This window comes from Hyperolius riggenbachi, chromosome 4 (assembly GCF_040937935.1).
Source record: "Hyperolius riggenbachi isolate aHypRig1 chromosome 4, aHypRig1.pri, whole genome shotgun sequence".
NCBI lineage: Eukaryota > Metazoa > Chordata > Amphibia > Anura > Hyperoliidae > Hyperolius > Hyperolius riggenbachi.
Window position 1 is genome coordinate 423,775,943 of NC_090649.1, and position 26,823 is coordinate 423,802,765.

The 26,823-nt window shown below is 42.7% G+C and overlaps 2 protein-coding genes across 5 annotated transcripts in view; one reads left to right on the forward strand and one right to left on the reverse strand.

The window, feature by feature from the left end:
* CRNKL1 (crooked neck pre-mRNA splicing factor 1) overlaps positions 1-16,864 on the forward strand; it is a 37,079-nt gene extending 20,215 nt beyond the window's left edge. The window contains exons 8-14 of the mRNA XM_068232442.1: positions 24-215; positions 1,998-2,057; positions 2,628-2,708; positions 5,616-5,855; positions 8,877-8,978; positions 10,910-11,158; positions 16,566-16,864. Of these exons, the coding sequence (XP_068088543.1) occupies positions 24-215; positions 1,998-2,057; positions 2,628-2,708; positions 5,616-5,855; positions 8,877-8,978; positions 10,910-11,158; positions 16,566-16,742 (1,101 nt within the window). The 3' untranslated portion in view covers positions 16,743-16,864. The remainder of the gene's footprint in view (positions 1-23; positions 216-1,997; positions 2,058-2,627; positions 2,709-5,615; positions 5,856-8,876; positions 8,979-10,909; positions 11,159-16,565) is intronic.
* A 7,332-nt stretch (positions 16,865-24,196) lies between these two features.
* MGME1 (mitochondrial genome maintenance exonuclease 1) overlaps positions 24,197-26,823 on the reverse strand; it is a 58,655-nt gene continuing 56,028 nt past the window's right edge. For all 4 annotated transcript variants that reach the window (XM_068232443.1, XM_068232444.1, XM_068232446.1 and 1 more), the window contains one exon: positions 24,197-25,123. In XM_068232443.1, the coding sequence (XP_068088544.1) occupies positions 24,977-25,123 (147 nt within the window). In that variant the 3' untranslated portion in view covers positions 24,197-24,976. The remainder of the gene's footprint in view (positions 25,124-26,823) is intronic.

Below are 26,823 nucleotides of genomic sequence, written 5' to 3' on the forward strand. Positions count from 1 at the left end.
CTGAGGTTTCTCTCTTACTAAAGGCCAATCCTCATAATTATGATGCGTGGTTTGACTATTTGCGACTGGTGGAAAGCGATACAGATGCGGACACGGTGCGAGAGGTTTACGAGCGGGCCATAGCTAATGTCCCACCCACCAAGGAGAAGAGACACTGGAAAAGATATATTTACCTGTGGATTAATTATGCCTTTTATGAAGAGCTAGAGGCAAAGGTATAACAATGTGTAAAACAACTGAAAGTGTATCTGCCTATACTTTAGTCTGACAAATATTAGGAAGCATATTTTTTTGTTACTTCTTATGATATTGTGGTAGCATAGGTGCTAAGTGGTTAGCTGTCTTGTCATTTAGCATGGGATTCCTAAATTGATTCCTCCTAGGTATCCTGACAGAATGGACTCGACATCTGCCTGTGTTTTCTTCAAGTGATCTTGTTTCCATCCACAATCTTAAAGAGAATCTGTATTGTTAAAATCGCACAAAAGTAAACATACCAGTGCGTTAGGGGACATCTCCTATTACTCTCTGTCACAATTTCGCCGCTCCCCGCCGCATTAAAAGTGGTTAAAAACAGTTTTTAAAAGTTTGTTTATAAACAAACAAAATGGCCACCAAAACAGGAAGTAGATTGATGTACAGTATGTCCACACATAGAAAATACATTCATACACAAGCAGGCTGTATACACCCTTCCTTTTGAATCTCAAGAGATCATTTGTGTGTTTCTTTCCCCCTGCAGCTATCTTCCACTGAAGTGTCAGGCTATTTCTTCCTGCAGAGTGCAGACAGCTGTGCCTGTATGTAATTCCTCAGTATGTGAAAGCCCAGCCAGCTCAGAGGAGGATTTATCCAGCTTGTAAAAGATAAGAGAGAAGAGAGAAGCTGCTCTAATCTAAATAATACACAGGCAGTGTGCATAGAGGGGCCTGGAAGGGGGAATTCATAGCAGAACCACAACACTGAAGAACTTGGCAGCCTTCCAGACACAGGCTGACAAGTCTGACAAGAGAGAGATAAGTTGATTTATTACAGAGATGGTGATAGCAGAAAGTGCTGCAGTAAGCCAGAACACATTAGAATAGCTTTTGGAACTTGTAGGATGATAAAAAACAGGATGCAATTTTTGTTACGGAGTCTCTTTAAAGAGAATCTGTACTCTAAAATTCTTACAATAAAAAGCATGCCATTCTATTCATTATGTTCTCCTGAGCCCCTCTGTGCTGTTTCTGCCACTCCCTGCTGCAATCCTGGCTTGTCATTGCCAGTTTTAGGCAGTGTTTTACAAACAAAAGACCTAGCAAGTGATACGCTGAGAGTAGGTCAGTGTGTGACTCATACAGAGCTTGCAGGGGGCCTGGAGAGGGTGTGTATAGCTTCTAGCCAATCACAAGCAGCACAACACATTCCAGCCTGACTGCCTGAGCCCGACAGAGGAGAAAAGATTAGATCATATAACAGAGATAACACAGCCACTGTGCAACTATGAAAGGCTGCAGTAAGCCAGAGCACATTAGAACAGGTATAGGAACTTATAGGATAGAAGAAATAAGGCTGAAAATTTTGTTACAGAGTCTCTTTGAATGGGTAGGCAAACTTTTTGACTTGTGGACCAGACCAGTATAGGTAGCCAATGTGCCATACTATTGTCCCTACCATGGTCTAAGGTGTGCCGAAAGGAATCACCTGCAAACATGAAGAGAACATAAAAACTCCATGCAGATGCAAGATGAGTGCTATCTACTATGCTACTGGGCTTTGCTTTTAATAGTGGACTAGCAGTCATGGCAACAGAGAAGATATTGCTAATAGCATAAAATTATTCAGTGGCCTGCTTTATTTGTGTTATCATGTCTAAAAGTGCAAAGCTGTAATTATGTGTTTTTTTTTTGTTTTTTTTTAATTCAGTGCTTCCATTAACATGTACTTTATATCAAATCCCTGGCCTTCAGGTGATTTTTGAGGGGTTCATTATGTATATGTTAAATTTATTGCAGGATCCAGAAAGGACCAGAGAGGTATATCGAGCTTGTTTGGAGCTAATACCACATAAGAAGGTAAGAAAGTGGCACACTGGGTATTGTTTGTGCGTATACCACTTTCAGACGTGGCATGTGTCATGGAAATAATGAATTGCGGGCATATTTAAAGCAGAACTAAAAGTAAACAGTGCATCATGTATGAAAGTCACTGCAGTAAAATAATTGAATGTATAATAAATAGACATGCCTCTTGTGGTCCCACAACTATACTTGGCTCAGTATGGAAGTTGGTGCCAGGGTGTGTATTACCAAATTATAGATAAACACAAGTTCATATGCTTTTTTCAAAGGGTGTGGGATTTCACCCAAGAGACCAGCCGCTGGGGGAATTGGGTGAGCCTCAGTGTGTGTCTGCCGCAGGGTGTATGATTATTGGTCCCTTGTTGTTTACTTTGGTTTTATAATAACAAAAATTTAAGAGATAAGCTAAACTGTAGAGTACTTACCTCCGTCCACATAATTGCCCTTATAGACTATAGTTCTGTGACTGGCTTGTTCAATGCTCTGTATAAAACAATTTTTGTCTGTGTGTTATATGCTTGAAGCTGCATCTTTGATCCCACCTTGTGTTTTCTATCTTTACAGTTTACATTTGCAAAAATCTGGTTAATGTATGCCCAGTTTGAAATACGGCAAAAAGACCTTGCTATGGCTCGAAAATTTTTGGTAAGCTCAGTAAAAGTCGTATGATTTGTTTTGACAATCCAATCTCTTTTATTACCAGGTCAGAACTTGTAAATTAGGCTCATTGTGAAAAACATAAACTAGAAATGTTTGCACTGAACGCTGATAATAAATTAGTTGGTTCACATGGCTGGTTTAGCTGCTTTTCTTAGGCCTCTTTCACACCAAGGGTTCACGTTTTAGGGGACGTTAAGGTCCCATAACGTGCCCGTAACGCAACGCATGGTGGTGTTGAAGTTGGACATCAGATTGAGCCACGTTATGAGGCTCTTGGTGCTATCCTGGGAAGTCCGGATCTTTTCAATAATTTGGATGATTCGAATCGGATCATTGAAAAGATCCGGATATTTGAACCGAATCTTTGAATCATTTTAATAGGGAAGCAGGAAGCAGGGGTGCAGCAGAGTGAGAGGTGCAGGAGAATGAGGGCACATTGAGGGTGCTAATGGGGAAGGGAGAGATGCAGCAGGAAGATTGTGCTTGTGCACAGAAGCTGCAGATCCTGTTTCTTCCAGACATCCACTGTAAACCGAATCCTTCATTGTGATGATCCGGATGATTCGACTCACAAAAAAGATCCGAATTGTTCATGACCTGGACAACACTACAGTGCAGTGAATATTAATTAGCCATGTGGCTAGGAACAATAGCGGACTCTCCCCTTACTGAGCATGTGCAAACAGTCTAACGCAGCTAAAACCACCTATAACGCACAGCATGCTGCTCTGTCTTTCAGCTTCCAGCGTTACACTGTAACGCAACGTGGGCACTGTGAACAGCCCATTGATTTTTCATTACTGTGTGTTGGGCTGCGTTACAGGCTGCTCTAAAGTGCATCTGTAACGTCCCACTGTGAAAGCAGCCTTAATGGTGTCTTCACTAATATGGTCTCTTGCTGATGGTTACAATGTGTTGCATACAAACCTTCCCAGTTGTAAACACAAGTGATCTTTATTGCTGTTTGGTGTCACAGCTGCGTGACAATTGAAGCCCCACTACCTACTTTGCCTCATAGATGGTTGCTTTCTTTTTTAGCTGTTGTAATAAATTTATGAGTGTCCTTCCTAAATGCTTGTTAAATGGAACCAGAGGTGAGAGGGATATGGAGATTAACATGTCTATTTTAGTTCCCTTTAAATCTGCACTAAAACAAACACAGAACATTTATATCACGCTTTTCTCCTGGCGGACTCAAAGCGCCAGAGCTGCAGCCACTAGGACACGCTCTATAGGCAGTGGTAGGGAGACTTGCCCAAGGTCTCCTACTGAATAGGTGCTGGCTTAATGAACAGGCAGAGCCGAGATTCGAACTCAGGTTTCCTGTGTCAGAGGCAGAGCCCTTAACCATTACACTATCCAGCCATCACTTACACTATCCATCCATCACTATAGTTCTGCTTCTCGTTGTGTTTTTTTGGACATTCCCAAGGTTTAGTGGTTATTGGATGTTGACCCTCCTTTACTGTGATGAAACATATCAAAAACCTTTTTTTTTTTTTTAAATCAAGTTTTATTGCTCATAAATACAACACGATTAATTACAGAAAGAGTAGCTGCAAGCGTGGTTATACAGAGCAGATGTCAAGGTACTAGAATCCAAAACCCCCCCCCTTTTTTTTTTTTAGCAGCAACATGGTAAGGTGTTGGTGGCTGGGTGTCCACATAAAAAAAGCGCAAACATTTTGAAACGTTTGTGAACATATTTCCGAAGTAGTCGTGTCTTTTTGTACAGAATCTGTACCTAGTTCTCAACTTGTGATTGCTGTATCCTTCCAGAGAGTAGTGCGGCCAATACTACTATACCACAGCGTTGTAAGCGCAGAGTGGTGTCTTCATTCCTATACAGAATCTTGTACTACAGAGACATGTATGTGATCAGGCTAAAGGGGAGTTGCCAGCTGCAAATTATAAGATCCCATAGTCAAAATTTGAAGAGGCCTCTAAATTGCATCCCATCATACTGGTTTACTGCATTGTTCTTCACAGTTTTTCAGTGCTCCAAGTTTCTAGCTTGTCTTCTAGCGTGTTTCAATTTTTTTAAAGACCCCTGTAGTTGTGTCAATGTTATTAGCTTTCAGTTATCTCTACCAGTTTTTACTACGACAGGCATATCCAAAGTCTGGCCCAGGTCAAAATACGTATCGCCAAGCCTTCTCTGGTGATTCCTCAACCCCCCCCCCCCCCCCCCCACTCCCTGAAGCTCAATACAGTTGTTAATTCCATGCGGCCGGCAGGACGTAGCTGTGTAGCTGTATGCAGGGGCCATCTTGTGTTTCTGCTCTGCCTCCTCCTTTGCTGACCTGTAGGTTATCAGCCACCACTTTAGCAGTAGCAGCCACTAATTAACCACGCCCACTATGCCAGCAGCAGTAACAGCCACTGATTAGCAGCAGCCACTGTGTCAGCAGTGTTTTTTGTCCTTAAGCACCACTGGTCCTGATTCAATATTCAGGGAGCACACAGCAATATTACCATTAGTGCAGGGGGAGCACTGACCTTTATGGCCACAAGCATTACCATGGGAACATGCGCGGTGCTAAACTGTTCATGGCCGGTACTCCCCCCACACTCGTGGCAGTAAAATTGCCTTCTGCACGGAAATTTTACCAGAGTTTACTGCATCAGGCCCAGTGTCTCTTACACACAGTTTCCCCTACAGCATTTGCTTAACACCATTACTAGCAGTTTATCTAGTACAGAAAACAATTGATTGTTGTAAATTGGGTCTGTGCATCCAAGAAAATGTGGCACATGGCTGTGGAATATGAAAGTTAATAAAATAAAAAGCAGACTGAGATTGTTGTCTAACATTTTTATATCCGTATGCAGTCACCTTAGGATGCCTCTGAACTGTATCTAACTCACGTCTCACTTTATTCCTCCATGCAGGGCACCTCTATTGGAAAATGCCCAAAACATAAATTGTTTAAAGGTTATATAGAGTTGGAGTTGCAACTAAGAGAATTTGACAGATGCAGAAAACTGTATGAAAAGTTTTTGGAATTTGGACCAGAAAACTGCACAACATGGATCAAGTTCTCCGAGCTGGAAACGATTTTGGGTGATGTGGAACGAGCCCGCGCTGTGTATGAACTGGCCATTGGACAGCCTCGCCTTGATATGCCTGAAGTAAGTAACCTTTTCGGTGTGTAGCTTCTTACTTGTGTTACAAGATATGTCAACATTAAACGTAAAGGGCACCTGAAATTAAAATTTTCTGAAACGTTAGATACTTACCTTACAACAGGGAAGTCTCCAGAGGCTTCCCCCATCCCCTTCACTTCCACCGATCCAGCGCTGGGACCCCCCAAACCTCTATGGCAAGGGCTTGTGAAAGAGTGCGCATAGCTGTGTTTCCATCCATGAACTAGTGCGGCTGCAGTGGGCAATAGCACAAAGCTGCTCAGGCTTGACCGAAAAAGCTGAGCCCGAGCGGCTCCGTGCTACTGCGCAGGTGCAAGACAGTGTGGCCACGTTCAGATGGGAGCTTACTTAAAACTTCCAGAGGGTTCCGGCATCCAGTGGTGGTCTCGAGGAGACGTGGGAAGCCTCTGGAGGATACAGAGGCTTCCTTCTTCCAAGGTAAGGAACTTCCCCTTTCCATTGCTGTCAGGAATCGCCTTTACAGCTGTTATAATAACGCTCCGTATGTGTTTACATTGTTGCCTGGCAACCAGACTCCCATCTGTGCAGAGATTTGGTCTGTGCAGAGAGTCATCTGTTATCAGCTGCTGGGAGAATCAGCCAGAATCAGCCCCATCTACACCATACAATTCTTTGTCAGATTCGATTTGATTCAATTCATTGATTCGATTTGATTCAATCTGACATGTCTGATACATGATTTGATTCAATTTGAATCGAATCATGAATTGGACAAGTCGGATTGAATTTAATCAAATTGGACAAAGAATCGTATGGTGTAGATGGGGCTGATTCTGGCTGATTCTCCCAGCAGCTGATAACAGATTACTCTCTGCACAGAGGAGAGTCTGGTTGCCAGGCAACAATGTAAACACATACAGAGCGTTATTATAACAGCTGTAAAGGCGATTCCTGCCAGCAATGGATTACACCAATGAAAACTAGGTAGGCAGCAGTTATATTTGTGAAATGAAAGTTAAAAAAAACACCCCTAACAAATGGATCAGCCTCACAGTCTGTCATCAGTCACTGTTTACATTACATGTTGTATTGATGAAACCATTAATTTTAAAAAAAAAATTTTTTACACTATTTTAGAAGGATGTTTAATAGTTTATGCATAAACCACTTTTTATTTTTTTTCCCTCATTCGCGAAAGAGGTCCTTTAACCACTTTACCCCCCGCGGTACGAATTTCTCCGTCCCTTTTTCCCTCCCTAAAAAACTAAGGGACGGAGAAATCCGTACCGTCCGCGTTCCTGCCGCTCGTGCACGCCGCCGCCCCCCACTCGCCCGGAGATCAATGAACGGGAAAATCCATTCCCGTTCGTTGATCTAAGCCCCCGCAATGATCTGCTGCTTCTATGAGAAACAGCACGATAATTGTGATCTTCGCAGCCTCATAGTGCTTCCTGTAAGCGTCCTTCCGGACGCTTACAGGTCGCATGAACACAAACTCACTGTGGTCATCTTGTGGCCAAATAGTAAAACTACACCCTAAAGCATTTTACATATACAAATACATTAGTTTTACACAATAAATTAACTCATTACCTCCCACACTCCCCATTTTTTTTTTTTTTTGTAATTAAAAAAAAAAATACAAAAAAAAAAACAGTTACCTTAGGGACTGAACTTTTTAAATATTTATGTCAAGAGGGTATAACACTGTTACTTAATAAACTACGGGCTTGTAATTAGGGATGGATGCAAAACTGAAAAAAATGCACCATTATTTCCAAATAAAATATTGGCGCCAAACATTGTGATAGGGACATAATTTAAACGGTTTTATAACCGGGACAAATGGGCAAATACATTTCATGGGTTTTAATTACAGTAGCATGCATTATTTAAAAACTATAATGGCCGAAAACTGAAACATAATAATTTTTTCCTATTTTCCCATTAACCACCCTGGCGTTCTATTAAGATCGCCAGGGCGGCTGCGGGAGGGTTTTTTTTAAATTAAAAAAAAACTATTTCATGCAGCCAACTGAAAGTTGGCTGCATGAAAGCCCACTAGATGGCGCTCCGGAGGCGTTCTTCCGATCGCCTCCGGCAGCCAGAAGTAACACGGAAGGCCGCAATGAGCAGCCTTCCGTGTTTGGCTTCTCCTGTCGCCATGGCGACGAGCGGAGTGACGTCATGGACGTCAGCCGACGTCCTGACGTCAGCCGCCTCCGATCCAGCCCTTAGCGCTGGCCGGAACTATTTGTTCCGGCTGCGCAGGGCTCAGGCGACTGGGGGGACCCTCTTTCGCCGCTGCTCGCGGCGGATCGCCGCTCTGCGGCGGCGATCGGGCAGCACACGCGGCTGGCAAAGTGCCGGCTGCGTGTGCTGCTCTTTATTTGAGCAAAATCGGCCCAGCAGGGCCTGAGCGGCAGCCATCGGCGGTGATGGACGAGCTGAGCTCGTCCATACCGCTAAGATGGTTAAAACACCTTTAGAATAAAATAATTCTTGGCATAATGTCCCACCTAAAGAAAGCCTAATTGGTGGCGAAAAAAACAAGATATAGTTCATTTCATTGCGATAAGTAATAATAAAGTTATAGACGAATGAATGGAAGGAGTGCTGAAAGGTGAAAATTGCTCTGGTGCTCAAGGGGTAAAACCCCTCCGTGTTGAAGTGGTTAAAGACTCTGACGGGAGCTGATCTTCAGTACGTCCTCACTCCATGGACTTCCGGCCCCGATGACCCCTGACTAAGTCCCATCGGAAAACATGGTCTGAAATTTATTTTGTTTTTTAATCAAAACACCAGGTATGGTATTGCTCTGTGTGTGTGTAAATACCCTTTCAAAAACATTGCAGGTGGATGTTGCGTGACCTTTTCCTATTCCTTCCCTTAAAGAAGAACAAACTGCTTTGCAGATAGCTGAGCAGTTTGTACAGCAATATGCCATTAGAAATTATCAAAGATTGTTTTGGATGACAAATATATTGTGCACTGAACATTAGAATGGAGAGGACTGTCTCATGTACTCGTCTGTGACTCTTGCAGGTTCTTTGGAAATCGTACATTGACTTTGAAATAGAGCAGGAAGAATACGACAGGACAAGAAACTTGTACAGGAGACTTCTGCAAAGAACACAGCATGTTAAGGTATTCCATATATATAGGATAATAAATGGCAGGTATTTTAAGCTAGCCATACACGGGCCGATTATGGCCTGATATGCCAAGCTTATTGATACCTATCTGTTTGGAATTCAGTCTGATAATGATCAATTCTTACCATATATAGCAAGCTCAGTTTTGATGGATTTCTCAGAAACAACAAGCTGAATGCTTCTCAATGCAGTCGAACGCTATGGGTCATCCAATCAGACATTTGACCGATAGACTGCACATTATCAGATATGTTGGAGCAACAGATTACTGGCAGATTCAATTGAAAGTGATTAATCCTACCTAATAAAACCTAAGTGTTCCTGTCTCTGTTTCCTTGGGTCTGTGCTTTTTGCTACTGCGCATGTGCGCAGCACAGACCGTTGGGACAGGAGGACGGGGCCAGTTAGCCAGGTGGGCGTATGCGCGCGGCTGGCAGGTGAGAGACAGACCTAGAGCCCGTTTATAAACAGGCTTGGGTCTACTAGTTCTGCCATAAATCGATCAGAAAAATCGACATGTATAATATGGCCAGCTTTACTTCGTTTATACTTCAAACAGGACAAGGTGAATTTAAATCAAATACTTATTTTTTTGATTATTTGAAACAGAAATAGTCTAAGAAAAAAAATGGAACCTGACTTGGTTCCATTTTCCTGTAGTATCAGGGATTTTAAAGTGTTCATGAGCCAAAGCTCAAGTACAAAATTAGATACTTGCCTAAAGAGATGGAAGCCTCAGGATCCTATTGAGGTCTCCCTCAGTGCTCTGATGTCTGAAGTCTTGTGGGAACAATGATATACATCTGCAATGCAGTTTCCCATTAAAGGGAACCCGAGGTGGCATATTATAATCCTAATAGGACCCAGAGGTCATTGTATCGCCGCTGCCATCCCCCCCTGCGCCGCGCTGTACCCCCTTAAAAGATCGCCAGCCTAGTGACAATCTGCTTGTCGCTTGCTGGCTTTATTTATGTGAGGCTGTCAGTCAGCCTCGTAGCATCGCCCCCTTGATAACGCACCCCCCGTTTGTGTCCTCCAATAGGAAGCCAAGCCGCAACCCAGGAAGTACTTTACGTTATCGGGGGAAATGCTACGAGTCTGACTGACAGCCTCACATAAATAAAGCCAGCTAGCGACAAGCAGATTGTTGCTAGCCTGGAGATCTTTTAACGGGGTGCACCACGGCGTGGGGGAGGGGGGGGGCGGCTGGCAGCAACAATACAATGACCCAGAGGCATGTCATTGTGCAAACGACATGCCTCTGGGTCCTATTAGGATTATAATATGCCACCTCAGGTTCTCTTTAAAGCATTTAATTTAATTTAATTACTTACATCTTTATAAATTTACCCATAAGCCAAAATGGTGCAGTACATCGTTAAATCTATAAAAATTAGGTGAAATGAACACTCACAAAGGGAGGTTCCATAGGGAGCAACCGACCACTGGAAACAGGTGGAGATGCACAAACCCGACTCCATTTGGGTATCCAGAGAGTGTGGTGATGGTCGCACTCTTGAAAAACAGCAGTAAGGTCCTGACATGACCAGACTTGGCCCTCGCAAGGAGGGAGACAAGTACAAAGGGGATAAGGGGTAAGAGGCGCCCAGGAGTGCACAAAACTCATAAGAGTATTAAAAAAAAGGGGGGGGGAGGGGGTGGCTTACCTCAATAACGACAAATCCATGTATATAAATATGCATTTCTAATTAACACAGGCAATGTGTTTTGTGGGCCTCTGCCCACTTCCCCGGGCCAAATAAAGTGCTGAACGGTTTCAAAAGCCAGGTGCAGAGTGCCTCTCCATGAAGGTTTCTGCTTCAAACGTATTAAGAATATCAGCACAATATTTCCAGAATCTGATAAAGATGTTCACCCATCTCATGTTATTGGTCCTACTGACTTTCTTTCTCATTTGCTAAGGTTTGGATCAGTTTTGCACAGTTTGAGTTGACTACTGGAGGGGAGGATACACTGGTCAAATGCAGACAGATCTACGAGGAGGCAAACAGGACTCTGAGGAACTGTGAAGAGAAGGAAGAGAGGCTGATGCTGTTGGAGTCCTGGAGGAGTTTTGAGGAGGAGTTTGGCAGTGAAAATACACAAGAGAGAGTAGCTAAACTGATGCCAGAGAGAGTCAAGAAAAGGAGAAAGCTCCAAGCAGAAGATGGGGTAAGATACATACCTCTGCCCAAATGTAATTCTCTATCGCTTATTCTGCTAGGACCTCTTCAGCTTCAGCTAGGACCTCACTATACACTGAAAGGAGACCAAGTAACAGTGAGAGGTATATGGAGGCTGATATATTTATATCCTTTTAAGCAATTCCAGTTGTCTGGCAGTCCTGCTGGTCTGTTAGGCTGCAGTAGTGTCTGAATTGTACCAGAAACAAGCATGCAGCTAATCTTATCAGATCTGACAATAATGTCAGAAACACCAGATCTGCTGCATGCTTGTTCAGGGTCTATGGCTAAATGTATTAGAGGCAGAGGATCAGCAGAACAGCTAGGCAACTGGTATTGTTTAAAAGGCAATTAATATGGCAGCCTCCATATACCTCTCACTTCAGTTGTCCTTTAAACTGAATTCAGATTAGCACTAGTGTAACATAGAATTCTAAATTAAAATGTTCAATGCCAAAAATATCACCTGCAATTTACATTAGACAACCCATGCTTTCAGAATTCAACATCATTAGTTTTGTGTTTAGTTGGCTTTAAAGGAAACCTGAAATAGGCCTAAAGGGCATATTTCTACTTCCCTGGGGCTTCCTCCAGCCCCATGAGGTGCATGGGCTCCCTCCCCATCCTCTCTGGTTGCTCAGTTATCTTCTAATCCTCCCCAGTAATCTGGCCGGCCGCACTCACCATTGTGCTCCTGCAGTTGGGAGACTTCTGCACCTGTGCAGTAGCAGTGCGCTTGCGCAGAACACTCCCAAGCATGGGGGCGCACGGCTAGGCAGCACAAGAGCGCACAACTGGCTGGATTACCAGGGGAAGATAATGTAGAGGACGGTGAGGGAACCAATGCACCTCATCGGGCTGGAGAAAGCCTCAGCAAAGTAAAAATATGCCCTTTAGTCCCATTTCGGGTGCACTTTAAAGGACCTCTGTCGCGAAAATCTAAAAATTTTAAATACATGTAAACATAAGAAGTACGTTTCTTCCAGAGTAAAATGAGCCATAAATTAGTTTTCTCCTATGTTGCCGTCACTTACATTCAGTAGCAGAAATCTGACATTACCTACAGACTTTGGACTAGCCCATCTTCTCATGGGGGGGGGGGGTTCATGGTTTCAGGGTTTTATTTATTTTTTAAAAGCACTTAGTGAATGGCAGTTGCTCTGCTCAACTGCCAAAAAAGTGTGCTACGAGCAGTGAGGCTGGTCAGCTTCTTTTTATCTTTTGTATAAAGATTTTTCAGGGACTGTCTTTATAAAGAATAAAGGCCATGCTGAGAATCCCCTATGGAGAGATGGACTAACCCAACATCTGTCGGTAATGTCAGATAGGAGAAAAGTAATTTATGGCTCATTTTACTCTGGAAGAAATGAACTTCTTATTTGTATGGGGTTTCAATTTTAAGATTTTCACGACAGTTCCTCTTTAAGTGTGTTAAAAACAAGGTTGCCACTGCCCATTAACCACACATATTCTCTTCAGCCTGCAAAAATGGTAAGTGGTGACCAGTAAGGCCAGAATATTACAGTCATTGAAAAGGAAATTAAGAAGGAATAACATTTGATCTATAATTATTCATTTTTATTTTTTATCCTTCAGCAGTGATGAGTGACGGATGAAAGCCGAATGACTGTCATTTGGATTTTATCCTCTTAATTAATGCAGCTGAGCGAGTGGGCGAGGGGTTTAAACTTACCAAGCAAACGTCTTCTTTCATCCATCCCAAGACGTGTCACGTGACTACAAACACTTCCTCCTTCAACCCGGAAGGGGGAAGTGTTTTTAGTCACATGACGCGGCTTGGAATGTAGCGTGGGAGGCGCTGTGGGACGGATGAAAGATGACGTATGCTGTGTAAGTTTAATCTTCCCTCACCCACCCGCTCAGATGCATTAATTAAGACTATGAAATCCGAATGAAACTCATTCGGATTTCATCCAAATACAATCCGGAGAGCATCACTAGTTATTGGCATTAGAACATCTGTGGTCAGACTGTTTTTAGTCTGGTTGAACTGTCGCTATTGAATTATACAAATAAAGAAAAAGCTTGACTGATAGATCCAAAGAAAACAGTTTCTTGAGTAACAATAGACTGTCTGGGAGCTTACTTATTTTTGTTAGCACAGGAAAGGCTTATACACACACTTGACTTAAAGAGAACCTGTACTGAGTAAAAATATTTAAAATAAACACATGAGGTAATTTCAAATGAACATTACATAGTTATCTTGCCATCAGTTCCTCTCAGAAGCTCACCATTTTCTTCTGACCATAATCCCTTCCAGTTCTGTCAACATTTTGTCAGACCTGAAATACAGTGGAGGAAATAATTATTTGACCCCTCACTGATTTTGTAAGTTTGTCCAATGACAAAGAAATAAAAAGTCTCAGAACAGTATCATTTCAATGGTAGGTTTATTTTAACAGTGGCAGATAGCACATCAAAAGGAAAATAAAAAAAATAACCTTAAATAAAAGATAGCAACTGATTTGCATTTCATTGAGTTAAATAAGTTTTTGAACCCCTACCAACCATTAACCTCCTTGCCGGTTATCCCGAACACAGTTCGGGGTAACCTGCGCAGGAGGATTTCTCAGGCCCCGCTGGGCCGATTTGCATAATTTTTTTTTCCTACACGGTTATCCCGAACACAGTTCGGGGTAACCTGCGCAGGAGGATTTCTCAGGCCCCGCTGGGCCGATTTGCATAATTTTTTTTTCCTACACGCAGCTAGCACTTTGCTAGCTGCGTGTAGTACGCGATCGCCGCCGATTCGCCGCTACCCGCCGAGCCGCCCCCCCCCCCCGCCCCAGACCCCTGCGCAGCCTGGCCAATCAGTGCCAGGCAGCGCTAAGGGGCGGATCGGGATTCCCTCTGACGTCACGACGTCCATGACGTCGGTGACGTCATCCCGCCCGGTCGCCATGGCGACCGGGGAAGCCCTGCAGGAAATCCCGTTCTCAACGGGATTCCCTGCATACTCTGATCGCCGAAGGCGATCGGAGTGGGTGGGGGGATGCTGCCGCTCAGCGGCTATCATGTAGCGAGCCCTGGGCTCGCTACATGATTTTAAAAAAAAAAAAAAGTGCAGCGCTGCCTCCTTGCCGGATTTTTTAGACCGGCAAGGAGGTTAAGAGTTCTGGCTCCCACAGAGTGGTTAGACACTTCTACTCAATTAGTCACCCTCATTAAGGACACCTGTCTTAACTAGTCACCTGTATAAAAGACACCTGTCCACATAATCAATCAATCAAGCAGACTCCAAACTCTCCAACATGGGAAAGACCAAAGAGCTGTCCAAGGATGTCAGAGACAAAACTGTATACCTGCACAAGGCTGGAATGGGCTACAAAACCATTAGCAAGAAGCTGGGAGAGAAGGTGACAACTGTTGGTGCGATTGTTCGAAAATGGAAGGAGCACAAAATGACCATCAATCGGTCTCGCTCTGGGGCTCCACGCAAGATCTCACCTCGTGGGGTGTCAATGGTTCTGAGAAAGGTGAAAAAGCATCCTAGAACTACACGGGAGGAGTTAGTGAATGACCTCAAATTAGCAGGGACCACAGTCACCAAGAAAACCATTGGAAACACATTACACCGCAATGGATTAAAATCCTGCAGGGCTCGCAAGGTCCCCCTGCTCAAGAAGGCACATGTGCAGGCCCGTCTGAAGTTTGCCAATGAACACCTGAATGATTCTGTGAGTGACTGGGAGAAGGTGCTGTGGTCTGATGAGATCAAAATAGAGCTCTTTGGCATTAACTCAACTCGCTGTGTTTGGAGGAAGAAAAATGGTGCCTATGACCCCCAAAACACCGTCCCCACCGTCAAGCATGGGGGTGGAAACATTTTGCTTTGGGGGTGTTTTTCTGCTAAGGGCACAGGACAACTTAATCGCATTAACAGGAAAATGGACGGAGCCATGTATCGTGAAATCCTGAACGACAACCTCCTTCCCTCTGCCAGGAAACTGAAAATGGGTCGTGGATGGGTGTTCCAGCACGACAATGACCCAAAACATACAGCAAAGGCAACAAAGGAGTGGCTCAAGAAGAAGCACATTAAGGTCATGGAGTGGCCTAGTCAGTCTCCGGACCTTAATCCAATAGAAAACCTATGGAGGAAGCTCAAGCTCAGAGTTGCACAGAGACCGCCTCGAAACCTTAGGGATTTAGAGATGATCTGCAAAGAGGAGTGGACCAACATTCCTCCTAAAATGTGTGCAAACTTGGTCATCAATTACAAGAAACGTTTGACCTCTGTGCTTGCAAACAAGGGTTTTTCCACTAAGTATTAAGTCTTTTATTGTTAGAGGGTTCAAAAACTTATTTCACTCAATGAAATGCAAATCAGTTGCTATCTTTTATTTAAGGTTATTTTTTCGATTTTCCTTTTGATGTGCTATCTGCCACTGTTCAAATAAACCTACAATTGAAATGATACTGTTCTGAGACTTTTCATTTCTTTGTCATTGGACAAACTTACAAAATCAGTGAGGGGTCAAATAATTATTTCCTCCACTGTATATCAGTTGCTGTCAGTTATATATCAGTTGCTGTCAGTTATAGCTGAGAGGAAAACTGATGTACCAGGTAATGTCCATGTTTCCCTGTCTCAAGTGGGCGATGTTGCAGTTTAACTGTGTGCCGACCAGAAAGCTGTTATGGGTAATGGCTATTTTCAAAATGGAGGACGGAAAATTCCCTTGATCACAGTGAACCAACAGGACGCGGGACAGGAGAAAGACACTGAGGAGTAGACTACATGTTCAGTTCAGGTTTTCTTTAAGTTGGCTGAGGCAGCTAATAACTACCACCTCAGCCAACAATCAAGCTTGTGTACAGCAGCCGCAGACCCTCAACCCACGAGCTATCTGGATTTACTATGGTGGATCTACTCAGCCGTCGGATGGCCAACTTCTTTGAAGATGGAATACCTTCATCCTTCCGCCCCCGAATACCACATTCACCCCGCCCTGCAACAGTGAGCACCGTCAGCTATGTAGCTGATGCATCTGTGCTGGCTGGCCCAGCAATGTCGCCCAAGGTAATCTGGTCCCAATCCCGAAATACATGATAGGTGTCTACACACCTTAAGAGATATAGGAATATTTCTGGCAGATCATATAAACTGAGGACAAGACCCGCAAACTTTTCAGGGCCATAAAATGCATGTTTAACAACCTTGGCAGTCTGATTATGTTTGCTACCAAAAGCAGTACATTGTTTACCGCTTTAAAAATGCTGACATAATCGGACCACCAGTATAGGTAGCTAGAGAGCCCCTCTAGTACCTGTATATGTAGCCACAGAGTGCCTGTCCCCCATGGTATGGATAGTCATTCCTTTTTAAATTAAACTGGAGCTGATAACTATTCTTTACTTTTCCCTTATAGTCAGATGCTGGTTGGGAGGAGTACTATGACTACATCTTTCCTGAAGATGCTGCCAATCAGCCCAATCTTAAATTGCTTGCCATGGCCAAACTTTGGAAAAAGCAGCAGAAAGATGACGATGAAGAAGATGATGAAGAAAAAGATCCTGACAAAGACATTGATGAGAGTGAATCTTGACGTCAAGAACTCTGTATTATTCTGCGATTTGTTTTTGTTTTGTTTTTTTACTATCAATATTCATCCTTGTACAGACTGGGCACATTTGTTATTAAACTATTTTGAAATACATACATATACAACGTTCTGAGTGAAATATGCATTTTCTTATAGCATCTTTCTTTGGTTACATGCAGTGCACTCCGGACATTTTTACACAACTTTTTAACAGGCTGTTTGGAGATATTTTTTTTTGTACAACCGTTATTCATTCTTTAAATGTTAGAAATGTTAATCAATTATGCAGATATCCTTTACATTACCCTGTAAGGACCCAAAAAATAAGTGTGATACGTAAAGGGAGTCTGAACCATAAACTAAGAAAAAAAAAAACATACCTAAGGAGAGGGAAGGCTCTGGGGGTCCTATAGGGCCTTCCCATTTCTCTCCTCATCCCGTTGTTCCTGCGCTGGTTCTCCCATTAACAGTCTCAGACCCATGGGTCGGAGACAGCTCTCCTCTGCTCTGGGAGCACTCGGGCCTCCTGCGGCAGGAGATTCAAACGGGGGAGCCTGCGGGGAACGAGAGGATGAGAGGAACAGGAAGGCTCTGTAGGACCCAGAGCCTTCCCTCTCCTTAGGTATCTGTTTTTTGTTTTCCTATTCGCTTCAGATTCTCTTTTATCGAAGTAGAGGGAAAGCCTCTGGATAGTTCAGAAGCCAATCTCATGTCTTCTTTGATGCCACAGTTCTCACTGAACATATTTGACAAGAACTTGTCAGGTATGTTCTTATGGCTGCGCTCCCCTCTGTTCTTGCGCATGTGCAGTATTTATTATTTATTTATGTATTTATAAAGCGCCAACATATTACGCAGCGCTGTATGCTTGTGTGTGATATGGAGTGTGCAGCAGAGGATATGGGAAGCCTCTGGACTATCTAGAGCAGTGGTCCTCAAACTAAAGCTACATACACACATGCGACAACGATCGTTCGTTGTGAACTAAGAAACAAACTTTTAATTGATGAAAGAACGACCTAAGTAAAGTTAGTTTTAAAAGGTGTGTAACGATCAGATCGTTAGAACGAACGTTACATCATGTAAAAGTAACTATTGCGCCTGCGCATAAAAATGAAACGTTCCATGGAGAAATAGTGAAATGTGCATGTCAAGCCTAGTACGAACGATTGTTTCCAACGATGTACTACTTTTGCAAACGATCGTCGTTGGGAAAAATCCGCCAAGCTAGATCATTCGTTTTGAACGATCTAGCTCGTCCGTCGTTTGACTTCATGGTCGTTGGCTGCTTTTTTTTCAAACTATCGTCGTTTGAAAGGATCGGGGAACGATCGTTTCAAACGACTATAGTCGCATGTGTGTACGCACCTTAAGGCCCACAGGCCGAAAGCGGCCCCCTGAGGCTTTTTCACCGGCCCCCCACTCTCAAAATCTATTACTTATAGATGCGGTCCACTGCATCTTTAAATATCTGTGACCCACGTATAGAATAGCACTGCTGGCACCACCCATCCATATGGGTCCAATTGTTTCACTGTCTGTAGAAAAGATGTTCTTAGAGCACAACATGAATGGCTACTTCTCTGGAGGAGATCTCCTCTGTGTTGCAGGACATATTATCTGCACATGCTGTGTTGGGCGGCATACTATCAGATTTGGTTAAATGGGAGACATAAGAACTGCACATGTTAACAGGTAATTTACACTACCTAGGCTCAATGTAATGTAATTTTATGTATACTCCGGCCCCCCCAGCATTATGAAGTATGTTGACCTGGCCATTGACCGAAAAAGTTTGGTGACCCCTGATCTAGAGGCTTGCCTCTACTGTAAGTATCAAACTCATTTTTGGGGTCCTTTCAGTTACACTTTAAAGCATCTTGAGTTACATACATTGGTCTATGCACTTGCACATATATGTAGAACTGAGTAAAAGGCTTTCTAGAGATGTCACCATTTTTCCTGTTAATAAAACCCTAGAGAATAGAAGGTATCACCTTTAGGCATTAGCTCTGCCGTTCAGATTCCAAATTCCAAGTAGAACTTGCAGGCCATAGCAGGGGGGGCAGTTAACTTAAACTTTTTGCCTGAGGGCACTTATGATAAAATCAGCGGAGGCAAGGTCCCTGCAATAAGTAGTACTTATTGCCCCCCCCCCCCCCAAAAAAAAATGCAAAGAGAAAAAAGTGGGACTCTTGGTTAGAGACGGCCCTAAAAGGCTGCCTTGTCAGAGTTCTGTCTGGCATGTGTACAAATTTTTAGGTTAAAGTGTATAAGCACATACTTTCCTAAGAGGGAAAGCCTCTGGATCCAAATAAAGCTCCACATGGGTGTACGAGAGGAATCGGCGCGGGAGACTTGGGCGCAGAATACAGCTGGTATATGGCTGATCCTGCTGCTGCACAAGTCCCAGCCATGTTAAATACTATTCCCCCTCCAGGCCGCCAAGGATGGTGGGGAATTAAATAACTCGGCAATTGCTGGAAGCCGAATTATTGTGTTTTAAAAGTAACTTCAGCTCTGTCTTCTGACGGCGCCGAAGTTACTCCCTGTGTGCCCAAGTCTCCTGCGCTGGATTCTCTGTGTTCGCCCCATGGTGTCCTCGGATCCACCGTTGCCACTAGTGGAGCCTCCAAAGCTTACCGACAAAGGCTTGTTGGTAATATGATCGATCAGCTGTGCTCCGCTTCTAGCATTAACATGGCTGTACTGCGCCCGTGTGTTAATGGGCACACATGCGCATTTGTCAGGAAAGGAGAGTGGCCCTGATCAGCTGGAGAGTCCATGAGCGGCAATGTGGGACCGGGAATGCCATGGAAAGCCTCATTAGAATCCAGAGGCTTCTTCCTTCTTATGCTGGCCACTAATGATCCAATCTTTTTCATCCAATCTTACCACATCTATGTAGTATAAGGGTAAAGTGAGTGAATATATTGAATGGATGCTTCAGGCAGTTACCTTTATATTATATAGAAATGGTAAGATTGGATGAAAAAGATTGGATCATTAGTGGCCAGCTTTAGGCAAGTATCTTTCTGAATCCAAGCGGTCAAAGAACAAAATTCTCACAAATACAGGGCACAGTCCATGTTAGCTCAGTTAAAATAAAGTCTGTAGGCACAAGTTTTGATATTTTTCTTTACAGGAGTCTTTTCTTAGTAATTCCACGAGTGTGATAACATTTATTGAAGAGGTTAAGATTTGACTGAATTCCTGGTTAAAGCAAATATACAGACTGGGGAGGCATACAGTTATAACATTTATTTCAGATTCTGTATTGTTGAAAACACATGATTTCACAGAGAACAAAACTGTGTCACTGGTGCCCGAAATACATTTAGTTTCCATAGTAAATTCTCAGTTCCATGCCTGTGAGCAGCAGTCAAATTACTTCTGTGGTGTTGGTCACTAGCAAAATCAAGTAAGCTTTCAATGTTAATGGGCCAAGGCAACTGGAAGCCACAGCCCATATGCAATTAATGTTTTCTCCTAGGTCAGGGGTGTACAAAGTTTTTAGGCCAAGGGCCATATCGCTGTTCTTGAGTACAAGGGGGCCAAGCTAGCGAAATTAAACCATTTTTGCTGATTGCTGTTAGTTACATTATGCCAATATCACATTTTGACAAATAAAATATTTCCATGGGAAATAACCCATATACTGTGAGCAGTTAGCACAGTGGTAGCTGCTAATCAGTGGCTGTTACTGCTGGCCCCTGCATGTGGCACTGCAGCTACAGCCTGCAGACCACATGGAATTTTCAACTGTGGCGACCTTTATGGCCACCAGAAATGACTCAGTGGGCCATATTTAGCCCCCAGGCTAAACTTTGGACATGCCTGTCCTAGGTGATCTGTTCACATCTTGTCATTAAAATGCCTTTTAGCCCACCAGCAAGGAATAAAAGCTCAAAATATTGATACTTTTTCAAGATAAGATCCAGGAGAAAAATGTAATTGCATATGGACCCAGGTGAGAGAACTGCATTAAATCTAATGGATGACCCATCTTTGATGGTTAAACTTGTACAAAAAGGAAAGAAACATTGCAGCCATGGTCACACACTTTCACAATGAAATATAAACTTTTTTTGGTGGTTGAGGGCTAGTGCTACATGCTATATGAGTATGAATACAATACAGGTGGTTTGGGCACTGGTGGTAAGGTAAACCACTTATTTTGAGTCAGTGGTCTGGGCACTTGGTGTGCAAACTATTACTGTGTAGTTTGCAGATGGCGGTGGATTGGGCACAAGAGTTTTTGGACCTCAGGATTGATATTGATCAAACTGTGCAGGTATCGGTTATACAGTGATGTAAAAAACTATTTGCCCCCTTCCTGATTTCTTATTCTTTTGCATGTTTGTCACACTTAAATGTTTCTGCTCATCAAAAACCGTTAACTATTAGTCGAAGATAACATAATTGAACACAAAATGCAGTTTTAAATGATGGTTTTTATTATTAAGTGAGGAAAAAAAAACTCAAAATCTACATGGCCCTGTGTGAAAAAGTGATTGCCCCCCCTTGTTAAAAAATAACTTAACTGTGGTTTATCACACCTGAGTTCATTTTCTGTACTCACCCCCAGGCCTGATTACTGACACACCTGTTTCAATCAAGAAATCACTTAAATAGGAGCTATCTGACACGAAGTAGACCAAAAGCTAGACATCATGCCAAGATCTAAAGAAATTCAGGAACAAATGAGAACAAAAGTAATTGAGATCTATCAGTCTGGTAAAGGTTATGAAGCCATTTCTAAAGCTTTGGGAGTCCAGCGAACCACAGTGAGAGCCATTATCCACAAATGGCAAAAACATGGAACTGTGATGAACCTTCCCAGGAGTGGCCGGCCGACCAAAATTACCCCAAGAGCGCAGAGAAAACTCATCCGAGAGGCCACAAAAGACCACAGGACAACATCTAAAGAACTGCAGGTCTCACTTGCCTCAATCAAGGTCAGTATTCACGACTCCACCATAAGAAAGAGACTGGGCAAAAATGGCTTGCATGGCAGATATCCAAGGCACAAACCACTTTTAAGTAAAAAGAACATTAAGGCTTGTCTCAATTTTGCTAAAAAAAAACATCTCAATGATTGCCAAGACTTTTGGGAAATTACCTTGTGGACCGACGAGACAAAAGTTCAACTTTTTGGAAGGTGCGTGTCCCGTTACATCTGGCGTAGAAGTAACACAGCATTTCAGCAAAAGAACATCATACCAACAGTAAAATGGTGGTAGTGTGATGGTCTGGGGTTGTTTTGCTGCTTCAGGACCTGGAAGGCTTGCTGTGATAGATGGAACCATCAATTCTACTGTCTACCAAAAAATCCTGAAGGAGAATATCCAGCCATCTGTTCATCAACTAAAAGCTGAAGCGATCTTGGGTGCTGCAGCAGGACAATGGCCCAAAACACACCAGCAAATCCACCTCTGAATGGCTGAAGAAAAACAAAATGAAGACTTTGGAGTGGCCTAGTCAAAGTCCTGACCTGAATCCTATTGAGATGTTGTGGCAGGACTTTAAAAAGGCGGTTCATGCTAGAAAACCCTCAAATAAAGCTGAATTACAACAATTCTGCAAAGATGAGTGGGCCAAAATTCCTCCAGAGCGCTGTAAAAGACTCGTTGCAAGTTATCGCAAACGCTTGATTGCAATTATTGCTGCTAAGGGTGACCCAACCAGTTATTAGGTTCAGGGGGCAATTTCTTTTTCACACAGAGCCATGTAGGTTTTGAGTTTCTTTTCTCACTAAATAATAAAAACCATCATTTAAAACTGCATTTTGTGTTCAATTATCTTTGACTAATAGTTAACGGTTTTTGATGAGCAGAAACATTTAAGTGTGACAAACATGCAAAAGAATAAGAAATCAGGAAGGGGGCAAATAGTTTTTTACATCACTGTATAATTGCTGTCTTGGGGTAAATATGCAAAGTATGTTAGTGTAACTAACACTGTTTGGAAGGATTGTAATGGTATGTGCCACTGGGTCACCATACAAGATACCCCATTTTCTGGCAGATTCACCATACAAGATATCCCAATTGGCAGATTCTGGCGGCTTTTGTAATTCCAGGTGGTTTCACTCTACAAAGGATGCCGGGAGATGTAGCCCACAAACTACATCTCCCGGCATGCATTGCAGTGTGCACGTTATACTTCCGGGAATTACAAAACTCGCACCTACGGACTACATCTTCCGGCATGCATTGTGGTACACGCGTGACACACTGGGAATTATAAATGCTGGCAAAAGCTTAAAGTGGACCTTAAGACTAAAAATCTACTCAGCAGCCATTAAAAGGCTTGGTGTTTCTTTAAGGGCCCTTTCACACCAGAGGGATTTTTCGGCGTTTTAACGCCACGGCCGAAGTTGGCGTTTTGCTAGGTAAAAGAAAGTCCATAGACTTTCATTTTACCTTTCACATCTAACTCGGCGTTTTGGAGCGTTGCGTTTCAACGCTCCCAGGAGCTTTTTCAGGGCTGTTAACAGCCGAAGTTGGCTGTTGGCGTTTCAATGATAGTCAATGGAAAACGCCAACTTCAGCGTTTTCAAAGCGTTTTACAGCTATCTTGTTCACTTATTTTTATAGAAGAAAAAAAAAGGACGTTTTCATATGGGCTGTAAAACTCTTTCAAAAGGCTTTGAAAACGCTATGTATTGGCGTTAAGCAAAAGGCTGACTTTCAGCCTTTTCTACCACAGCCTCTAGTGTGAAAGAGCCCTAACAGTTTCATAGCCTCAGAACTTTTGGCTACACAGAAGCTAAGATGCGCCCATCAATGAAAGCTGCCCGGGCATTTTCCCCCTGATACTGTGCAAAGCATGATGGGATTTCTGATGTTGTTCTCATTGCTTAGCAACTGGGAGGGGTGATCAGGACACAGGACAGTTGGAACTGTATCTCACGCTCCCTATCATCTCCTTTCAACCAAAAAGATGGCTGCCCCATGAAATCAAACATTTACCTGTTCTTTTAAAACAGGGTGGGTAAGAGATTATATTACCTATCTATTTTAATTAACATAACTAATTAACTTAATGACAGTATGTTTGTTTAGGCTTAAGTTCCTCTTTAAGATTGCAGCCAGAGAAGCAGCTTCCCATAGGTAAGTAATGATGCTTCCCTCCCCCCCCCAATGGCACACACCCTTACTAACCTCCCTTATGAGGAGGTTTGTTTTCCAAAAATAAAAAATTCCAGAACTCAGATCACTTTAAGGACCATGTTGACGAGAGTTATGTGTACAAGAGCCCTACCAATATCGCCTAAAGAGGCCTCTATGGCCTAAACTAGCCCATATGCTGGCAATGCGTCTGTACAGCATTTTGCCCCAAACCTGAGGGATTTTTTTTTTCCTGAGAGATTGGGTCCCGATCTCAATGGACAAAAAATAATGTGTACCCAGTTTTACAATTCTGTTAAGATTTAAAAAAGTGAAAGTTAGTAATAAGAGTAGGTTGTACTATTGACCAGTCTCATTTTACAACTACACTAAAACTTCAAGTAGAAAAAAACATAGTACACAGATAAGGAAAAAAGCACCTTAAAATAGTCCAGAATGGCAGCTCCCATATTTCAATTCTGATAAGATTGCTATAACACAAGCCATGTGTGCGCATAGGACAAAATACAGGCATGTGCACTCAAGTGTGTGGGCTCATTTCACAGTCACAATGTTGCAGCTATTTGAGAAATTTACATTCCAAAGTTCACCACCGTTCTTCTCTGCACCAGGCTGGCATACACTGAGGGCCATATGCAATTCACTTTTTCACCTGGGTTTTCTCCTGGGAGATAATTTTGCATCTTCGATTTAAAATAACTTTTCAGCACTTTTCAACTAAAAAAGTACCAAAAAGTAGGTGAAAAAGTACTATCAAAATTATTTTGAGTATTTGCTTGCTTTCTGGTGGCTTCAAATGCATTTTATTTACAAGTTTAAAAATATCACCTAGGAGAAAACTCAGGTGAAAAAACGAATTGCATATGGCCCTGAATTTCTAAAGATGCTATTGCAGTAATCACAGAGATATGTTGCTCCATCACCAGTTGAGATACTGCTGACAATAAGTAGCTAGAAACAAATGGATCAATTTGCCAGTTACAGGGCAACACTTAATGTAGCTGCATTCTGATAAAAAAATGCTGGTATGGGACAGCCCACTGATGCAATATGAGCTGCTGCTGCTAGAGATGTGCGATCTCCAGAGTCCAGTACATTGCATTGCTATTGCTTTCCATCATTCTTGTCTTTATAATCTTCCAGTCGTAGCAACCACTTGTCCCAGTAATGGCGGCACAGTTCAGGGTCCATAAAGTGTGCATGAGCTGGGGATCCATCTTTATAGGCCACTACAATTAAGCCACAGTCCACCTAAAAAATATATGTATATAAATATGAGTTTTTTCCGCTATAGTTTCCCTGTAAAGTGACCCTGAGATGGTACACTGGGCTTTATTTATACTTATTCTTCAAAATATCCTGCGCTCACATGTATCACTTCCAATTCCGTAATTATATCGCTCAGAAAAAGAAAAGAAATAAACAAAGAAACATTGCGTGATACTGTTTCAATAGTCTTATTTCCTAATACCAACTTCCCCAGTGCCATACATTCACTTGTGGTCTACCAGAGCTCAGTTGTCATAAACCCTCACCACGTGTCACTGCTGCCAGATCACAGACAGCAGTAAAAACCTTATATAACAACACTCTTCCCAGCAGTGAAGCAGACACTCCCACAGTGCTTAATCCAAAGACAGAGTCTCACAGGTCCTCACTATTTCCAATGACTGCCAAATCAGACAGCAGAAAAGCATAAACCCACGAACTCAATTCACCTCCTCCTGTGTGTAGTGTATCACACCACCACCAATGGCCTCTCACCTTACTGGTTGCTGTCCAGATTATAAGACAGCGATCACACTTATGTTAATCTTTTTTTTTAAAGATTCTTTATTTTGAAGTTTTCAAGGAAATAACAGTACATGGAAGAAAGTAATACCATTCCAAATGACACAATGTTACATACATATTAAATTGTATATTATACATAAGCATAGGAGCCAAGCAGCAGCTCCTTTTAAGTCAAATTCGTAACAGAGCGAGAGTATGCTTGTGCACTGATACTAAGTCTGATTAAGGAAATAAATGAACACTGTCCCCGGTGAATGAGTGGTTACACATATCTGCCCCTATGTGTATATAATACGAGTCTCTACTTTATGTAGCAGAGCAATCCAGTATGAGGGGGTGAGGACACCGGGGCCCAGAGGGATCATACACCCAGTGAGCTCACCCTCTACTGCAAGTATCTAAGAGACTCAGAGATAGACGGAGACATAGCCATATCTATCAGTGTTTAATCAAATGTATGAAGAGGTAAGTGTGCAATAGTGATATAAGAGAAGAAGAGAAAAGACAAGAAAGAAAAAGGTAAGATGAAACAAAGAAAATAGAAAGAGAGAAAGTAAGAAGGAAAAGTGAAGGTACGATCTGGATCGCACGTCTCAGGCTCACCTGATGGGTCTGCTGAAAAAGATTCTCTAAAAAAAAAAACCATAACATGTCGCAGGGTGTAAGTGACGCTACTTTAACGACAGGGAACTTAAGGGCTAATAGCCCACTCCAGGGAATATTAAGTTTTTGTAGGTATCCGTTTCCTCGAATTCTCACCAAGGTGACCATGTGCGGTTAAATTGTTCTAGACGATCTTGGATGGAATGTGTAAGATCCTCCATATATTTAATAGATTGAATCTCTCTTAACCATTCTGCGATAAGGGGTGCCTGATTTGACTTCCAGTGGCGTGCAATAACAAGTCTGGCCGCATTAATGAGGTGTTTTGACAATGATTTCTTATATTTGCCCAGTCTCCTCGGGGTATTGTGCAGTAGGTAATATGAAGGGTCTTTCGAGGGTTCTACATCTGTGATTTTAGTGATGATAGATTTGACGGCGTTCCAAAAAGGCACTATAATTGGACAGCTCCAGAAAATATGGAGCAAGGTACCCTTGTGAGCCGTACATCGCCAGCACAGAGGGCTAGAGTTAGGGAACATCCTGTGTATTCT